General features: G+C 40.9%; 1 protein-coding gene across 1 annotated transcript in view; it reads left to right on the top strand.

Moving 5' to 3' along the window:
- The window catches only part of celf5a (cugbp, Elav-like family member 5a), a gene marked incomplete at both ends in the record, with an annotated part of 372721 nt that extends 360365 nt beyond the window's left edge, over positions 1-12356 (top strand). The window contains 3 exons of the mRNA XM_080431230.1: positions 3354-3440; positions 6057-6200; positions 12229-12356. Of these exons, the coding sequence (XP_080287356.1) occupies positions 3354-3440; positions 6057-6200; positions 12229-12356 (359 nt within the window). The remainder of the gene's footprint in view (positions 1-3353; positions 3441-6056; positions 6201-12228) is intronic.
- Between the last annotated feature and the right edge of the window lie 389 nt (positions 12357-12745).

Genomic DNA, 12745 nt, shown 5'->3' with positions numbered 1-12745 from the left:
TTCTGGGGATTCTTCCAAATGTCTTCTAAATCCCAACAGTTTATTTGAAAATGTATTTGGCCGTGGACCCCCATATCAAAATATTTTGTTCCAGGGACCCCCAGAAGTTGTAACAGAGTTAAAAAAAATGTTTGCTTTAAAAAAAAAAAAGTGCAAATTTTTTTTTACTATTTTTCAAAAATAGCAGATCTACAAGTTCATTGCGCGGCACTCAGTGCCGCGCTATGAACTTGTAGATCTGCTATTTTTGAATAGCCAAAGAAATCCAAAGAAAGACACAGATGCGTTCCCGGTGTTAACGGGTTAAGATTGGCCTCCTATTGACTTCAATTAGTGAAATATAATTGGATTATTGGCTCAGGTATAAGCGACAAACACAAAACAAATCTCCATGAAATCAAGGCTTCATGGGGTGAGTAATTGATAGGAAAAAAGTTATTTTTGGGTGAATTATTTCTTTAATGCCAGATGGCACTGTAGATGTGACTTTTCCGTTGTGTTTGTGAAATACCTTCTATATGCACCTACTGTAAACAAGCTATCCTGAGTGTTCATTTAAATATGAGGGTGGGTTTCACCAATATGTTTAAAGGAGAATACCACTCATTTTCAACATTGAACTATGTCCTTAAAGCTGTTGTGTGGAAATAAGAAAAAATGTATATGTTGCCTAGAACTGGATAATTGTTTGAGGTCATTTGATCAGTGACATACGCAAGGTGTACTTTTGGCTCCGCCCCCTCAACCAAAAGTACACCTTACGTATGTCCACACAACAGCTCTAAGGTGTATTAAAGACATAGTTCAATGTTGAAAATGAGTGGTATTCCCCTTTAAGTGGCACTATGTAACTTTTTTAAATGAATAATGTGTAATTTTGTCCAATCTGTATGTTATGTAAATACAATATAACTTATACAATTGGGGTGGTAGTATTTTGTCTCCCCGCTCTTCTATTGAGACATTTAGATCGTGTCAAAGGTCATGTCTCACCTAGACACAGGATCTGACGTGAATTTTGACCTGATGGTCAAGATTCAGTTTATCCCCTGAGCAAGCAGGCAGGCTCTATTAGCTAAACCGGGTTCAAATCCGGGGTAGAAGGGGAAAGTTACATAGCAGCTTTAAATATAGTTTAGGGCTAAGCTAAGACCTCTTGACCTGAGTTTAATTTGAATTTAAAGGTAGGATAAGTGATATTTTTGGGTTAAAACAAAAAAAATGTTTTTGTTCAAAAGTTAAAGCACTATATTCTGATAGTAGTCATTGATATAGAGTGTTTGTTCAGTAACAGGTCTCCCTGTCTCTCCAACTCTTTAACAAACAGAAAATACCTTTTCAGGTGGGTTGCCAATTTCAGCCAATCAGGAGAGAGTACCCAATTATCAGCTTCAATTTTATAGTGTTCCAGTTCCAGGTTTGTTCAGCTCATTTCTTTGTGTCATCACTTTCACTTTGTTTATCCTGTATCCTGTGTGAGTTCTCTCTCCTGACTGGATAACAAATTGGTATCCCAACCTGAAAATGCATTTTCTGTTTACTAAAGAGCTCGAGAGACAGGGAGGGAGACTCCTGTTACTGAACAAACACTCTATAGAGCATCGCAGTTCCCGCCCACTTCCTGGTTTTTCCTGGTGCCGGAAGGAAAAACTCAATGCATTTTTCCCATTGACATTTCCAAAAATATTTATATCAATTAATTTAAGCCTAGAATCATGCCATCCAGGGTCCTGGTGAATCATGACCATAAAACGTTTTTTTATATTTAATTATATGATATACTATATTTAATAAATACCCTTTGTTTTGCCGTTTTCAAAAAAAAATAATCACAGAATCAAACGTTTTATGGTCATGATTCACCAGGACCCTGGATGGCTTGATTCTAGGCTTAAATGAATTGATATAAATATTTTTGGAAATGTCAATGGGAAAAATGCATTGAGCATTTTGCGGTGGAACCCGGAAGGGGCGGGAACTGCGATGCTCTATAGCAATGAGTACTATCAGAATATAGAGCTATTTAACACTGTTACTGAACAAACACTCTATAGCAATGAGTACTATCAGCATATAGAGCTATTTAACACTGTTACTGAACAAACACTCTATAGCAATGAGTACTATCAGAATATAGAGCTATCTAACACTGTTACTGAACAAACACTCTATAGAAATGAGTACTATCAGAATATAGAGCTATTCAACACTGTTACTGAACAAACACTCTATAGCAATGAGTACTATCAGAATATAGAGCTATGTAACACTGTTACTGAACAAACACTCTATAGCAATGAGTACTATCAGAATATAGAGCTATTTAACAAACTAAAACAATCTATTACCCTACCTTTAACTACCTTGTTCAATTTCGTTTTAAAAACCTAAGATTAGTACTATGATTAATTTTGGGATTAATTATTAATTTTTGCCACCATATTTTATAATACAAGCTGTAAGTAACTATGATGATTGATTGATGATAATTGATTAAAACTTTTGGTGCAACCTGATTAAAATGAATCCCTGTTTAAAGTGAAATATATAAATCTAGATTGCATCCAGGTTCAAATTAAATTTAGGTTAGATTTTCATCCATGCTTCAATTGTAGTGCAACACGATTAACTGATAAAACAAGTGACTTAAATTGGCTGCTTAATTATTTTGGTGTAACTCACCCTAAAGGCGGTTACACACCGGCGAATATGCGAATATACGCAAAATTCGGACTCGTTCCGAATAATTAAAAGACGCTTTTTTCGCTCCGCGAAACTGGTGTGGAAGCTTGCATTGACTTTATAAGGTTTTTTAAAAAAAAGTATTATTCGCATGAAAGAAATCGCCCCAGTGTGTAAGGACCTTAAGAGTCAACCCATTCAAACTGGACAAGCAGCATCATCAAGTGTCATTTTAGATTTTAGCATTGGCTATTCAAAGATAGCAGACATACAAGCAGATATACAAGCTCACAGCGCGCCACTTCGTGCCACACTGCGAGCTTGTACATCTACATCTGCTATTTTTGAAGAAAAAAAAAGAAAAAAATCTTGAAAGTGTGAGATCTACTGATTTAGAAGCCGTTTGTAGAATCAGAATCAGGTCTTAATGGATTTTTAAAACAGAGTGCAACTCAGTAACTCAGAAACTCAGATGCAGCAGCGTTAATAGAGTGACTTCATACTTCTTGGTTGTGCGATCGACCATTCAAAGCATCCTTAGCACTGTTTGTTCTATCTCCGTGGGATTCACGTTTGTTTCTCTCTCTCTCTCTCTCTCTCTCTCTCTCTCTCTCTCTCTCTCTCTCTCTCTCTCTCTCTCTCTCTCTCTCTCTCTCTCTGTGTGTGTGCAGCAATCTACCCAGCCACCACACTGACTCAGATTGGCCAGACCCTGCCCCAGCAGCAGCAGGTTATCCAGCAGCAGCAACAGCGGGAAGGTGAGGGTGAGAGAACAATATTACTCTTAATAACCAACACACACCACCAGTACACACCATAGTACACAGAGGGTTTAACACAGCAGTGGTTCCCAAACTTTTTCATGTCAAGGACCCCCCCTCCCCCCAAAATGATATGTATTTGGCCGCGGACTGGTTGGAATAACGTGTTCCTTCCACACGTTACGTCCAACCGGGGAAACTCCCCTCTGTCGGGTGATAAGAAGGCTTGTTAGCCCTCATCTCCCTAGGTTGGCAGAGGGAGTGTAGCGCCCAGGATTACTTAGACAATTGGCACTGGGTGAAAAAAAATGGGGTTACAAAATCGCGGGATAAAAATTTTAATAAAAGAAAAAAAGAAAAGAAAGATTTTTCAAGATTTTTCAAAAATATCCAAAGTATAAAATATGGTTAAAGTCGTTAAAAGAAAAGTTGTTGATGCTATATTAACTAATTTAGCTGGGGACCCCTTGGTACATCAGAATAAAGCCGATTTCTACTTTGTCGCGCAGTGGTTTCCCCTGCCGAGGATAGCTGATCTACAAGCTCACAACACGTCGTAAAAACTAATCATGGCTAATGTTTCCTCCTTCATCAATGCTCCCGATCTCAGAAAAATAATGAATATGTGACCTATTATCCAGTCAGGGGTGTCACCAAGGAAAACCTATAGAGACCCATACGTCACCATGAAATATGGGGCGTTTATTCTTCAGTAAAAAATGGCCTTATACATATATCATCCAGTTTGTTGCAAACAGGAATATTTACCTCAGCCCCGATAGACAGTGGAAAGCTCAGCTGGGAAGCAAATTGTATTCCAACCAATTATTATAATAATAATATGTACACTTGTGCACTTTAAAGACTTATGTCGCTTAGGTTACAGTTAAGCCATTAACAGTAGATGAATACAGGCCAGGATTGTTTCACTAGAATAGATTCATCAGAATCAGGAGCAAGTAATTGTTTTCGATGGCTTTATAATGCATAGATTAGGGGGGGGGGGAATCATTTTTAGAAATTAATATGTCAGTCTGGGTCAGGTGCCTGGTGCCAAATATAAAGTAATAAAACCTTTCTTTTTTTTTTTTAGCTGATGTATTTAAGATAGATTGACTCCTACGTTTGACCTCCTTGGCTGCACATAGATTGCGCTACCAGCAACTAATTGTTGTTTGCAAAGTGAAATCCATTGGCTCGGGTGAAAATACGTTCATATTCAAGATCTTAATCTGTGCTTGGCTTGATTTATACAAGAACCTGTGGTCGACTTTTAATGGAAAAGAGATTTTCCAGCATCCATATGCAATCAGCGAAATCGGCAGTTGAAAATTTTACAGTTTTGTACTTCTGTTTTTGTATTTTTTGTTGTTAGGTTATTGTCATATGATGTCACACAGCATAGCTCCTGGAAATACTGGTACTTTCTCTACTCATTTTATGTCAATCTAAATCAGTGGTTCCCAACGCTTTGTCTGGATCAGGGCCCACTTGAAGATCTTAAAAAGCTTTCGCGGCTCACCCAAATGGGTGGGCCGCGTGCCTTTTCAATGCATGTTTAATTTAAACCCATTCAATCCGGGAACGCATCTGTGTCATTTTAGATTTCTTTGGCTATTCAAAAATATATCTAAAAATGCTTTCTAAATCCTAACAGTACGTTGCTATATCAGTGGCGCGCCAACTTTTTGACATCAAGGACCCCCAAAATGATATGTATTTGCAAAGATTGGAGTTAAAAATATTCGCTTAAAAATATATATATATTCAAAGATCCGCGCACATTTTCACGATTTTTCAAAAATAGCCGATCTACAAGCTCATAGCACGGCTTGTAGATCTGCTATTTTTTTAATAGCCAAAGAAATCTAAAATGAGATGCTTTCCCGGATTGAATGGGTTAAGTTCTTATTTATAGAGTACCGAAGTCTTGACGTCACTCCCACTACCCCTAGGTCACAGCGTTATTTTTCATATTGGACTCCCCATAGGCAAATCTTAGATCGTGTCATATAAGAACAGTGTTTCAAAAATTAACAAACCCCTGTGATTTTGTCAGGTATGTGACCCTCTGTCGTTTATGACATTGAGTTTACATTTTATAACGTCTGTGTTTGGAGATTATTTTTATAAATTAGTAGCTACTTTTTCACTGTCAGTTCATGCTTCATATCCATTAGGAGTAAAATCGGGTGGTTTGTTTAGTTTTAAGACTCGATCTAAGATTTGCCTATGGGGAGTCCAATACGAAAAATTATGCCGTGACCCAGGGGGGATAGCGCCCTCTAGCGGCGGTGACGTCAGACTTCGGTGCTCTATTGGTATCACTTTTTTAATATTGATGATACATTATATTATTATTAAAACCTTAGTGTGTAGCGCCCAGGATAGACAATTGGCACTGGGTGAAAAAGGGTTGCAAAAATGGTGGGATAATCTTTTTTTTATTGTAAAACCTTAGTGTTTTGCCAATTACTTGAGGTCCCCACTTAACCCTCGCGGCCCACAGGTTGAGAACCACTGATCTACCATAAAAATGCAGCATGTCTGGTGTATAAATGGTAAACGGTCAAACTGAACGGGAATGTCTCCTCTCTCTCTGTCTCTCCACAGGACCAGAGGGCTGTAACCTCTTCATCTACCACCTGCCACAGGAGTTTGGAGACAACGAACTCATGCAGATGTTCCTGCCGTTCGGGGCGGTCATCTCCTCCAAGGTGTTCATGGACCGCGCTACTAACCAGAGCAAGTGCTTTGGTGAGTCCTCCTCCACACACACACGCACACACGTCTTCAACGTCTACGTTTTGTTGCTGTCGGGCAGAAACCTCTTGTGTCCATGTTTTAAGGGGATAGTTCACCCCCAAAAAAGCTATCGATTAGTCACCCCATGGAGACTTGAATTCATGTATATTTTTTAGTTTTCGTCGCATTCCTGAGTTTATCATTTAACCCACTAAGACCTGGAACGCATCCGTGTAATTTTTTGATTTGAGCTAATAAAAAGCATTATTTTTCACTTTGGCTATTCAAAAATAGCAGATCTACAAGCTCATAGCGCGGCACCGAGTGCCGTGCTATGAGCTTGAAGATCTGCTATTTTTGAAAAATCGTGAAAATGAGTGCAAATCTTTGAATATATATATATTCTTTTAAAGCGAACATTAACTCAAATCTTTGCTTCTGGGGGGGATATAGAAACATACGTTTTTCAGAAAACCGTTTTAGATTTAGAAAACATTTTGCAGAATCGGAACCTCAGGCCTCAATGGGTCAATGACCGGCAGCAGTTCCGGTAGGAGACACAAAGAGTCTCCTTTGTGTCTCCTTTGAGTCTCCTTTGTGTCTCCGGAGTCTCCGGAGTCTCCGGACCGGTAGGCAGCGATTCCGCTGCCCACCAAATTATGGCTGGTCATCAAATTATTGCCGTAGGAATGCGACAAAAACTTAAAAACCCTATATAGCCTGTGTTCCAACTGCATCCAATTTAGTTATTACATAGTCACGACTCACAATCTCTTGTCGATACCTTTCATTAGTTCAATATTTATAAATTAAACCCACACACAGACTTAACCACTTTCACTTAAATGTTTTCTTTCTTCAGAAATAGCGATCTACAAGCATAACGTGTCACGATGCAACACGTTGTGAGCTTGCAGATCGGCTATTGTGCTACTTTTGTATGACACTGTAGTATGACGAAGTAGGGCATCAATTTTCGAAAAAAAAGATTACAAGTTGAAATATTTCTGCCTGGTTTCTGCCCGACAACAACGATTTGTGATGCACTACAATTGTAAAAAAAAAAAAAAATGACCCTTACAAGTCCATTTTCAGTGTGAAATTAACACTCCGGATTTTACTGTGCAGGACATGTCATTTTCACTTTATCTATACGCTTCACTGAGGAAATGGTTTCTACTCTCATCCATTCACTCCTGTTCTGTTTGAGCTGAATTCTTACTCTGAGCAATGAAAGCAGTGTCTTATCTCAAGCTGTCATTACACACTTGCCACATCAATTCATTTTTTTTTTTTTTTTTCGTCCAATCGAGTCGCCTCAACCAATCAACATGCATCGAGTGGCAAGTCTAAATGAACACAAATTGGATTTCACCCTGATCGTTATCAGGAGGTTCAAAACCAGGTCTGGTTCCACACATGTGTAATGTAAACAGAGGAGCGGGAGTAGAGGTGAGGATAGAATATTGTGGAGTCTTCAGTGAATCTTAACCATGTGTCATTTTAAGATTTATTTTGGCTATTAAAAAATTGCAGACCTACAAGCTCACAGCGCGGCACCGAGTGCCGCGCTGTGAGCTTGTAGATCTGCATTTTTTTTTAGTGAACATTTGCGCAAATCTTTGAATATATATTTATTTTTTAAAGCGAACATTTGTCAAATATTTTGTTCCACGTACCCCCAGAAGCAAAGATTTGAGTTAGCTTTAAAAATATATGTATTCAAAGATCTGCACAAATGTTCACGATTTTTCAAAAATAGCAGATCTACAAGCTCATAGTATGTCTGCTATTTTTGAATAGCCAAAGAAATCTTAAAATGACAGAGATGCGTTCCCGGATTGAATGGGTTAAACGGTCAAATCGTCAGTGTTAGTATTTGTAAGTATAGCAGAGGCACAGCAGGGATTTTCAGCAATTTTTTGCTAGTTTTGAATTTGAATCCTGAAAAGTAACAGTTTTGGACATATGAGGTTTCCACCCGACAGAGACCATATGGTTAGTAGGTTAGGATAGGTTAGGTTAGGTTAACTTTATTATTAGCGGGTGAGGGAAATGTATTCACATTCACACGAAAAAAATGTCCACAACAGCCTTCACATAATTTAATAATAACTAGTCCATACCCGGGGTTATGTGCAGTCAAAGTATGTGCAGTGTTTGCCTGGATATGGCGTGCGTCCCGTCGCGAACCGCACGTCAACAGTGTAACACAGTGGGTCTATGAATTCGACGCATGCGCAGTTTGATCATTCGTCCCGTCCCATAGCTCGTGGGGCCATCCCACAGCTGGGCAGCCGTAACCATGGCGACATTCTTTTACATAAAAACGCTAATAAAACAGCTGACATTTGGGGAAAGCGGAAAAACAGACTTCGCTGTTCCGTGCACACGGTAATGGTCAATGTCTGTGTGCAAATTCAGATCAATTGCTCCAGCCACTGAGGAGAACCGGGCAGAAGAGATTTTGGCCTCACCACGATTTTGGTCTCACCACCCTCACAGAGCTTTGTAGAATTATAGGAGGATGTAGTAGTAGTTGTAATAGTATTGAGATACCTCAATAATAAAGGGACAGAGGAAAAACGTACATACAGTAGTCTCACTCGGTCTATAGTCCATAAACCGTCAAATCCGTCAAGTGTTAATCTTCAGTGTTAACTCTGTGTGTAATAAATTGACACGTTAAGGATCCATGTGGGTCCATTTGTTTACACTCTGAGCTAAATTAACGGTGGATGTCTCTTTGTGTAGATAGAGTTACCGGCGCAGCTGTAAGACACTCATATCCCTTGTTTCAGTCTGACAGTTGAGTGACCTAAAAACTTTCAGGTGGTTGGAACAGCATCACCGCTCAGTAACCCCCAATACCTGTCAATATTCCCTGCACTGGGCCGCATGCACGCAGCGCACACACACACACACACACATCTTCCTGGCTCCCTTCCCATTTGTCTGCCCACACACACACTCTCTCACACACACACACACACACGCACACACGCATGCGCACACGCACACACATACACGCACACGCGCACACCAGCCAGTCAGCCAGCCTGCGGGGCTTATGAAAACTTTTGAGGAGGTAGAGAGAGAGAGAGGGATGGAGGAATGGAGAGGAAGAAAGCAAAGGACAATTATAGATCAGCATTTGTTTTCACTTCAGGGAACCACACACATCCCTGGGCAAAATTGATCGCCCAGTTTCTGTCTCCCTGGGGAGACTTAATAACATATAAATTCATGAAAGAAGACCTATTTGCTGTATTGACTAATACACTATGCATTTACAACGTAATGTTAGGTCTGGGGGAAGCGAGGAGCGCACCGGTGTAATTAATCTGGGAAGCAGAGAGATGGGGGATAAACACAGAGTGATGGTGTGAGAGCAAGAGAGAGAGAGAGAGAGAGAGAGAGAACAAATGAGAGAAACGGAAAATGAGAGAGAGAGATGTAAAATGAGAGAGCGAGAGAGAGAGAAAGAGAGAGAGAGAGAGCGAGAGCGAGAGAGAGATCACACTAGTTATGTTTGGTAGGGCAGAGTTGAGGGCTTAGAGGTCTAAGCCTCTCTGTCTCCTCTCCTCTCTACCATCTAGCCTTCCCCCCTAATGCCTAACTCATACTTTGTCGCCCGGCGGTGACGCTCGCCAACTAAAAAACGGTTTTCCAGCTATAGCACCGGCCAGTGATTCGCCTAGGGATTCAGCGAGCGATAGTGTCGTGCGATTTCGGCGAGCACGATTCTTGTCGTGCAATGAAGTATAAATCAAGCTTAATGGACCAGTCTGGTGGTAGGCTGGTCAGGCAGACACCTCCTGTCCTCCCCTCTTCATCCCACCCACCCACCCACGCACGCGTCCCCCCAACTCCACCACCCTCCCTCCCTCCCTGGCCTTCGCCCCTAATGGGCCCAGCCCAATAGCAGGCTAGGCCAAGGCAGACACCTCTCCCAGGTGGCCAGGGGACCTGGAGAGGCTCCTGCTGTTTTTCACGGGTCATCGGCTGTTCCTAATGACACTGCAGACACAGGGGAGCGCTTCAAGCAGAGCCCACACTCCACTGCAGTTTCTGGTCACTGACTTCTCAAGGCTTTCTTTTTTTCTTTTTTTTACACATGATGGAAACAGGCCGTTCAGCACGAGTTTGAGGATTGGCATGTCTTGGGGGCAATGCACTGTGGGGCCTCTGGTCCTTCTTTTTGTGTGTGTGTGTGTGTGTGTGTGTGTGTGTGTGTGTGTGTGTGTGAGTGTGAGTGTGAGTGTGTGAGTGTGTGAGTGTGTGTGAGTGTGAGTGTGTGTGTGTGCGGCGGTCCCCTGTCTGTCCCTGATGAACTATGTTTGTAGAATCCTCTTTTCAGTCTGGACTGCTTTGCACAACTGCTCAGCCTCATTGATTTTCGCATTGTAAGGTCTGGTGGGTTTGCACAAAGATCCGATGGAAATATCGCCGCTCTTACTCTTTTTAGGGGGGCCTGGCGGCTCTGCTGTCGGCCCCTCTTGTATTTGCCTTTCTTCTTCTATATTTCATGCAATCTCAAAACTTTGCACGTATAGTTCCAGTCCTATGCCGATGTTCCTCAGCTGGCATCGTGGGCTAATAGTCCTGATGGTGGTGCCTAAAACATTGGAAATGCATAACAAATGGTAAATGGTAAATGGTGCATTTATATAGCGCTTTTATCCAAAGCGCTTTACATAGATTGTGCATTACATTCACCCATTCACAGATACATTCACACACCGATGGCGGAGGAAACCATAAAAGGCACCAACCTGCTCATCGGGAGCAATTAGGGGTTCAGTGTCTTGCTCAAGGACACTTCGACACTAACTCTGGGGGAGCCCGGGATCGAACTGGGAACCTTGCGGTTTCCAGTTCAATCATGTGCTAGTACCACTTTGCAACTTTAACCCAAATGCACAGGACCAAGTGAGCATAAATATTGATATGTATTGAGCAGACAGGAATTATGAAGTCCATCACTCTGGTTTTCTCACAAACTGTTCAAGTAATTAAACCTGTCTCCTCCCACAATTTTGCTCAGTTGACACCAAACTGGCTACACAGCATCTTTAGACTGTCCTCTACAAATGATATTTCAGACAGATTATTGAGTTGTCAAAAATTAAGCCCACAGGGTATCAAAATATGTGACTGTAAAGAGTACTGTAAACAGCTATTGCATTTAGCATTCTTGCCGACTTCTGAGACTCAGTGGAGTAGACAGACAGGAAATGGTGACATCGCATAATGAGCATTAGTGAGGACCAATGTTATGAAAAAAGGGTTCAAAAGGGGATCTCTGATAATCAAAACAAAGAAAGAGGTCCCGCACACTGTCTGGAACTTGCTAAAATGTATGTATCTATTTAGGTGAAGTTCCAGACAGTGTGCGGGACCTCTTTCTTTGGTTTGATTATCAGAGATCCACTTTTTGAACATTGGCACCTTTTGTCCTAGACGCACCATACGTCACCAACCTTTGAGGTGTGCATCGGCCTTCTTCTAAAAAAATGAACAAAGGGTTGAAAATGGGTGAAGTGGTCCTTTAATGATTGTCAATCTCTAATTTAGTTTGCCAACGGTTTGCTTGTTTGGAAATATTGGGATTTGATTTCTTTCTTTGTTTCTAGAAACCACACAGACACAACTCATGGCCCTAAATCAATGCCAGTGCTCCTTTTAAATATATTTATGGATTAAATGGAAATCTTGGTCCAGACAATTTTCCTGCAACAACCTAACAATTTCCCCATGGTGGTAAAAGCCAGTAGTCTAACAAGAGCTCCACAATCTCCACAGTTTTAATGAACAGAAGCCATCTGTAGTTCTTTGTTGTTTCATCTTCTGTACAGGTACATAAGCGTAAAACGTATTTATGGGGGGTTTGGCTTCCTTCTGCTGTGGAGCAGCTATAATCTTACTTGTGTTTGTTACTCTAATTGCAACTTTAATTGTTTAATTTGTATATTTAAAATCTAGTGTTAGGTGTGTAGTAATGTGTTCCGCTCACATGAGGCTGCACCTTCTCTTATAGGTTTCGTGAGTTTCGACAACCCTGCTAGCGCACAGGCAGCTATTCAAGCCATGAACGGCTTTCAGATTGGAATGAAGAGATTGAAAGTCCAGTTAAAGAGACCGAAGGATGCCAGCCGCCCTTACTGACACAGCCTACCATCAATATTCACTGCAACAGCACAGGTAAGCCAAAGAACATTTACAAATATCGTCAATGTCGGGTAGAAACTATAGGTTACTGGACGTAACCCCGGTTTTATGAAAATATGAGCGATATTTGAAATAAAACCTCCTTTCTCCGTATTTTAACTTTTTGTGTTTTTTCGTAAATTAACATCCTACTCGATCATACTACAGTCACACACAAGTATCAAAGGTAGCAGATCCACAAGCTCGAAACGCGGCGCAAAGCGGCGTGTTTCGAGCTTGCAGATCTGCTACTTTTGCAATTTTTTTATTTGAATCCTGAAATGAAACAGTTTTGGACATCCGACAGAGACGATATGCTAAATGCTGTTCTACAAAGCCAGGAGTAG

The sequence above is a fragment of the Gymnoscopelus braueri genome (assembly GCF_963280865.1).
Source record: "Gymnoscopelus braueri genome assembly, chromosome: 6".
NCBI classification, from domain to species: Eukaryota; Metazoa; Chordata; class Actinopteri; order Myctophiformes; family Myctophidae; genus Gymnoscopelus; species Gymnoscopelus braueri.
This window is presented reverse-complemented; position numbering and strand designations above follow the sequence as displayed.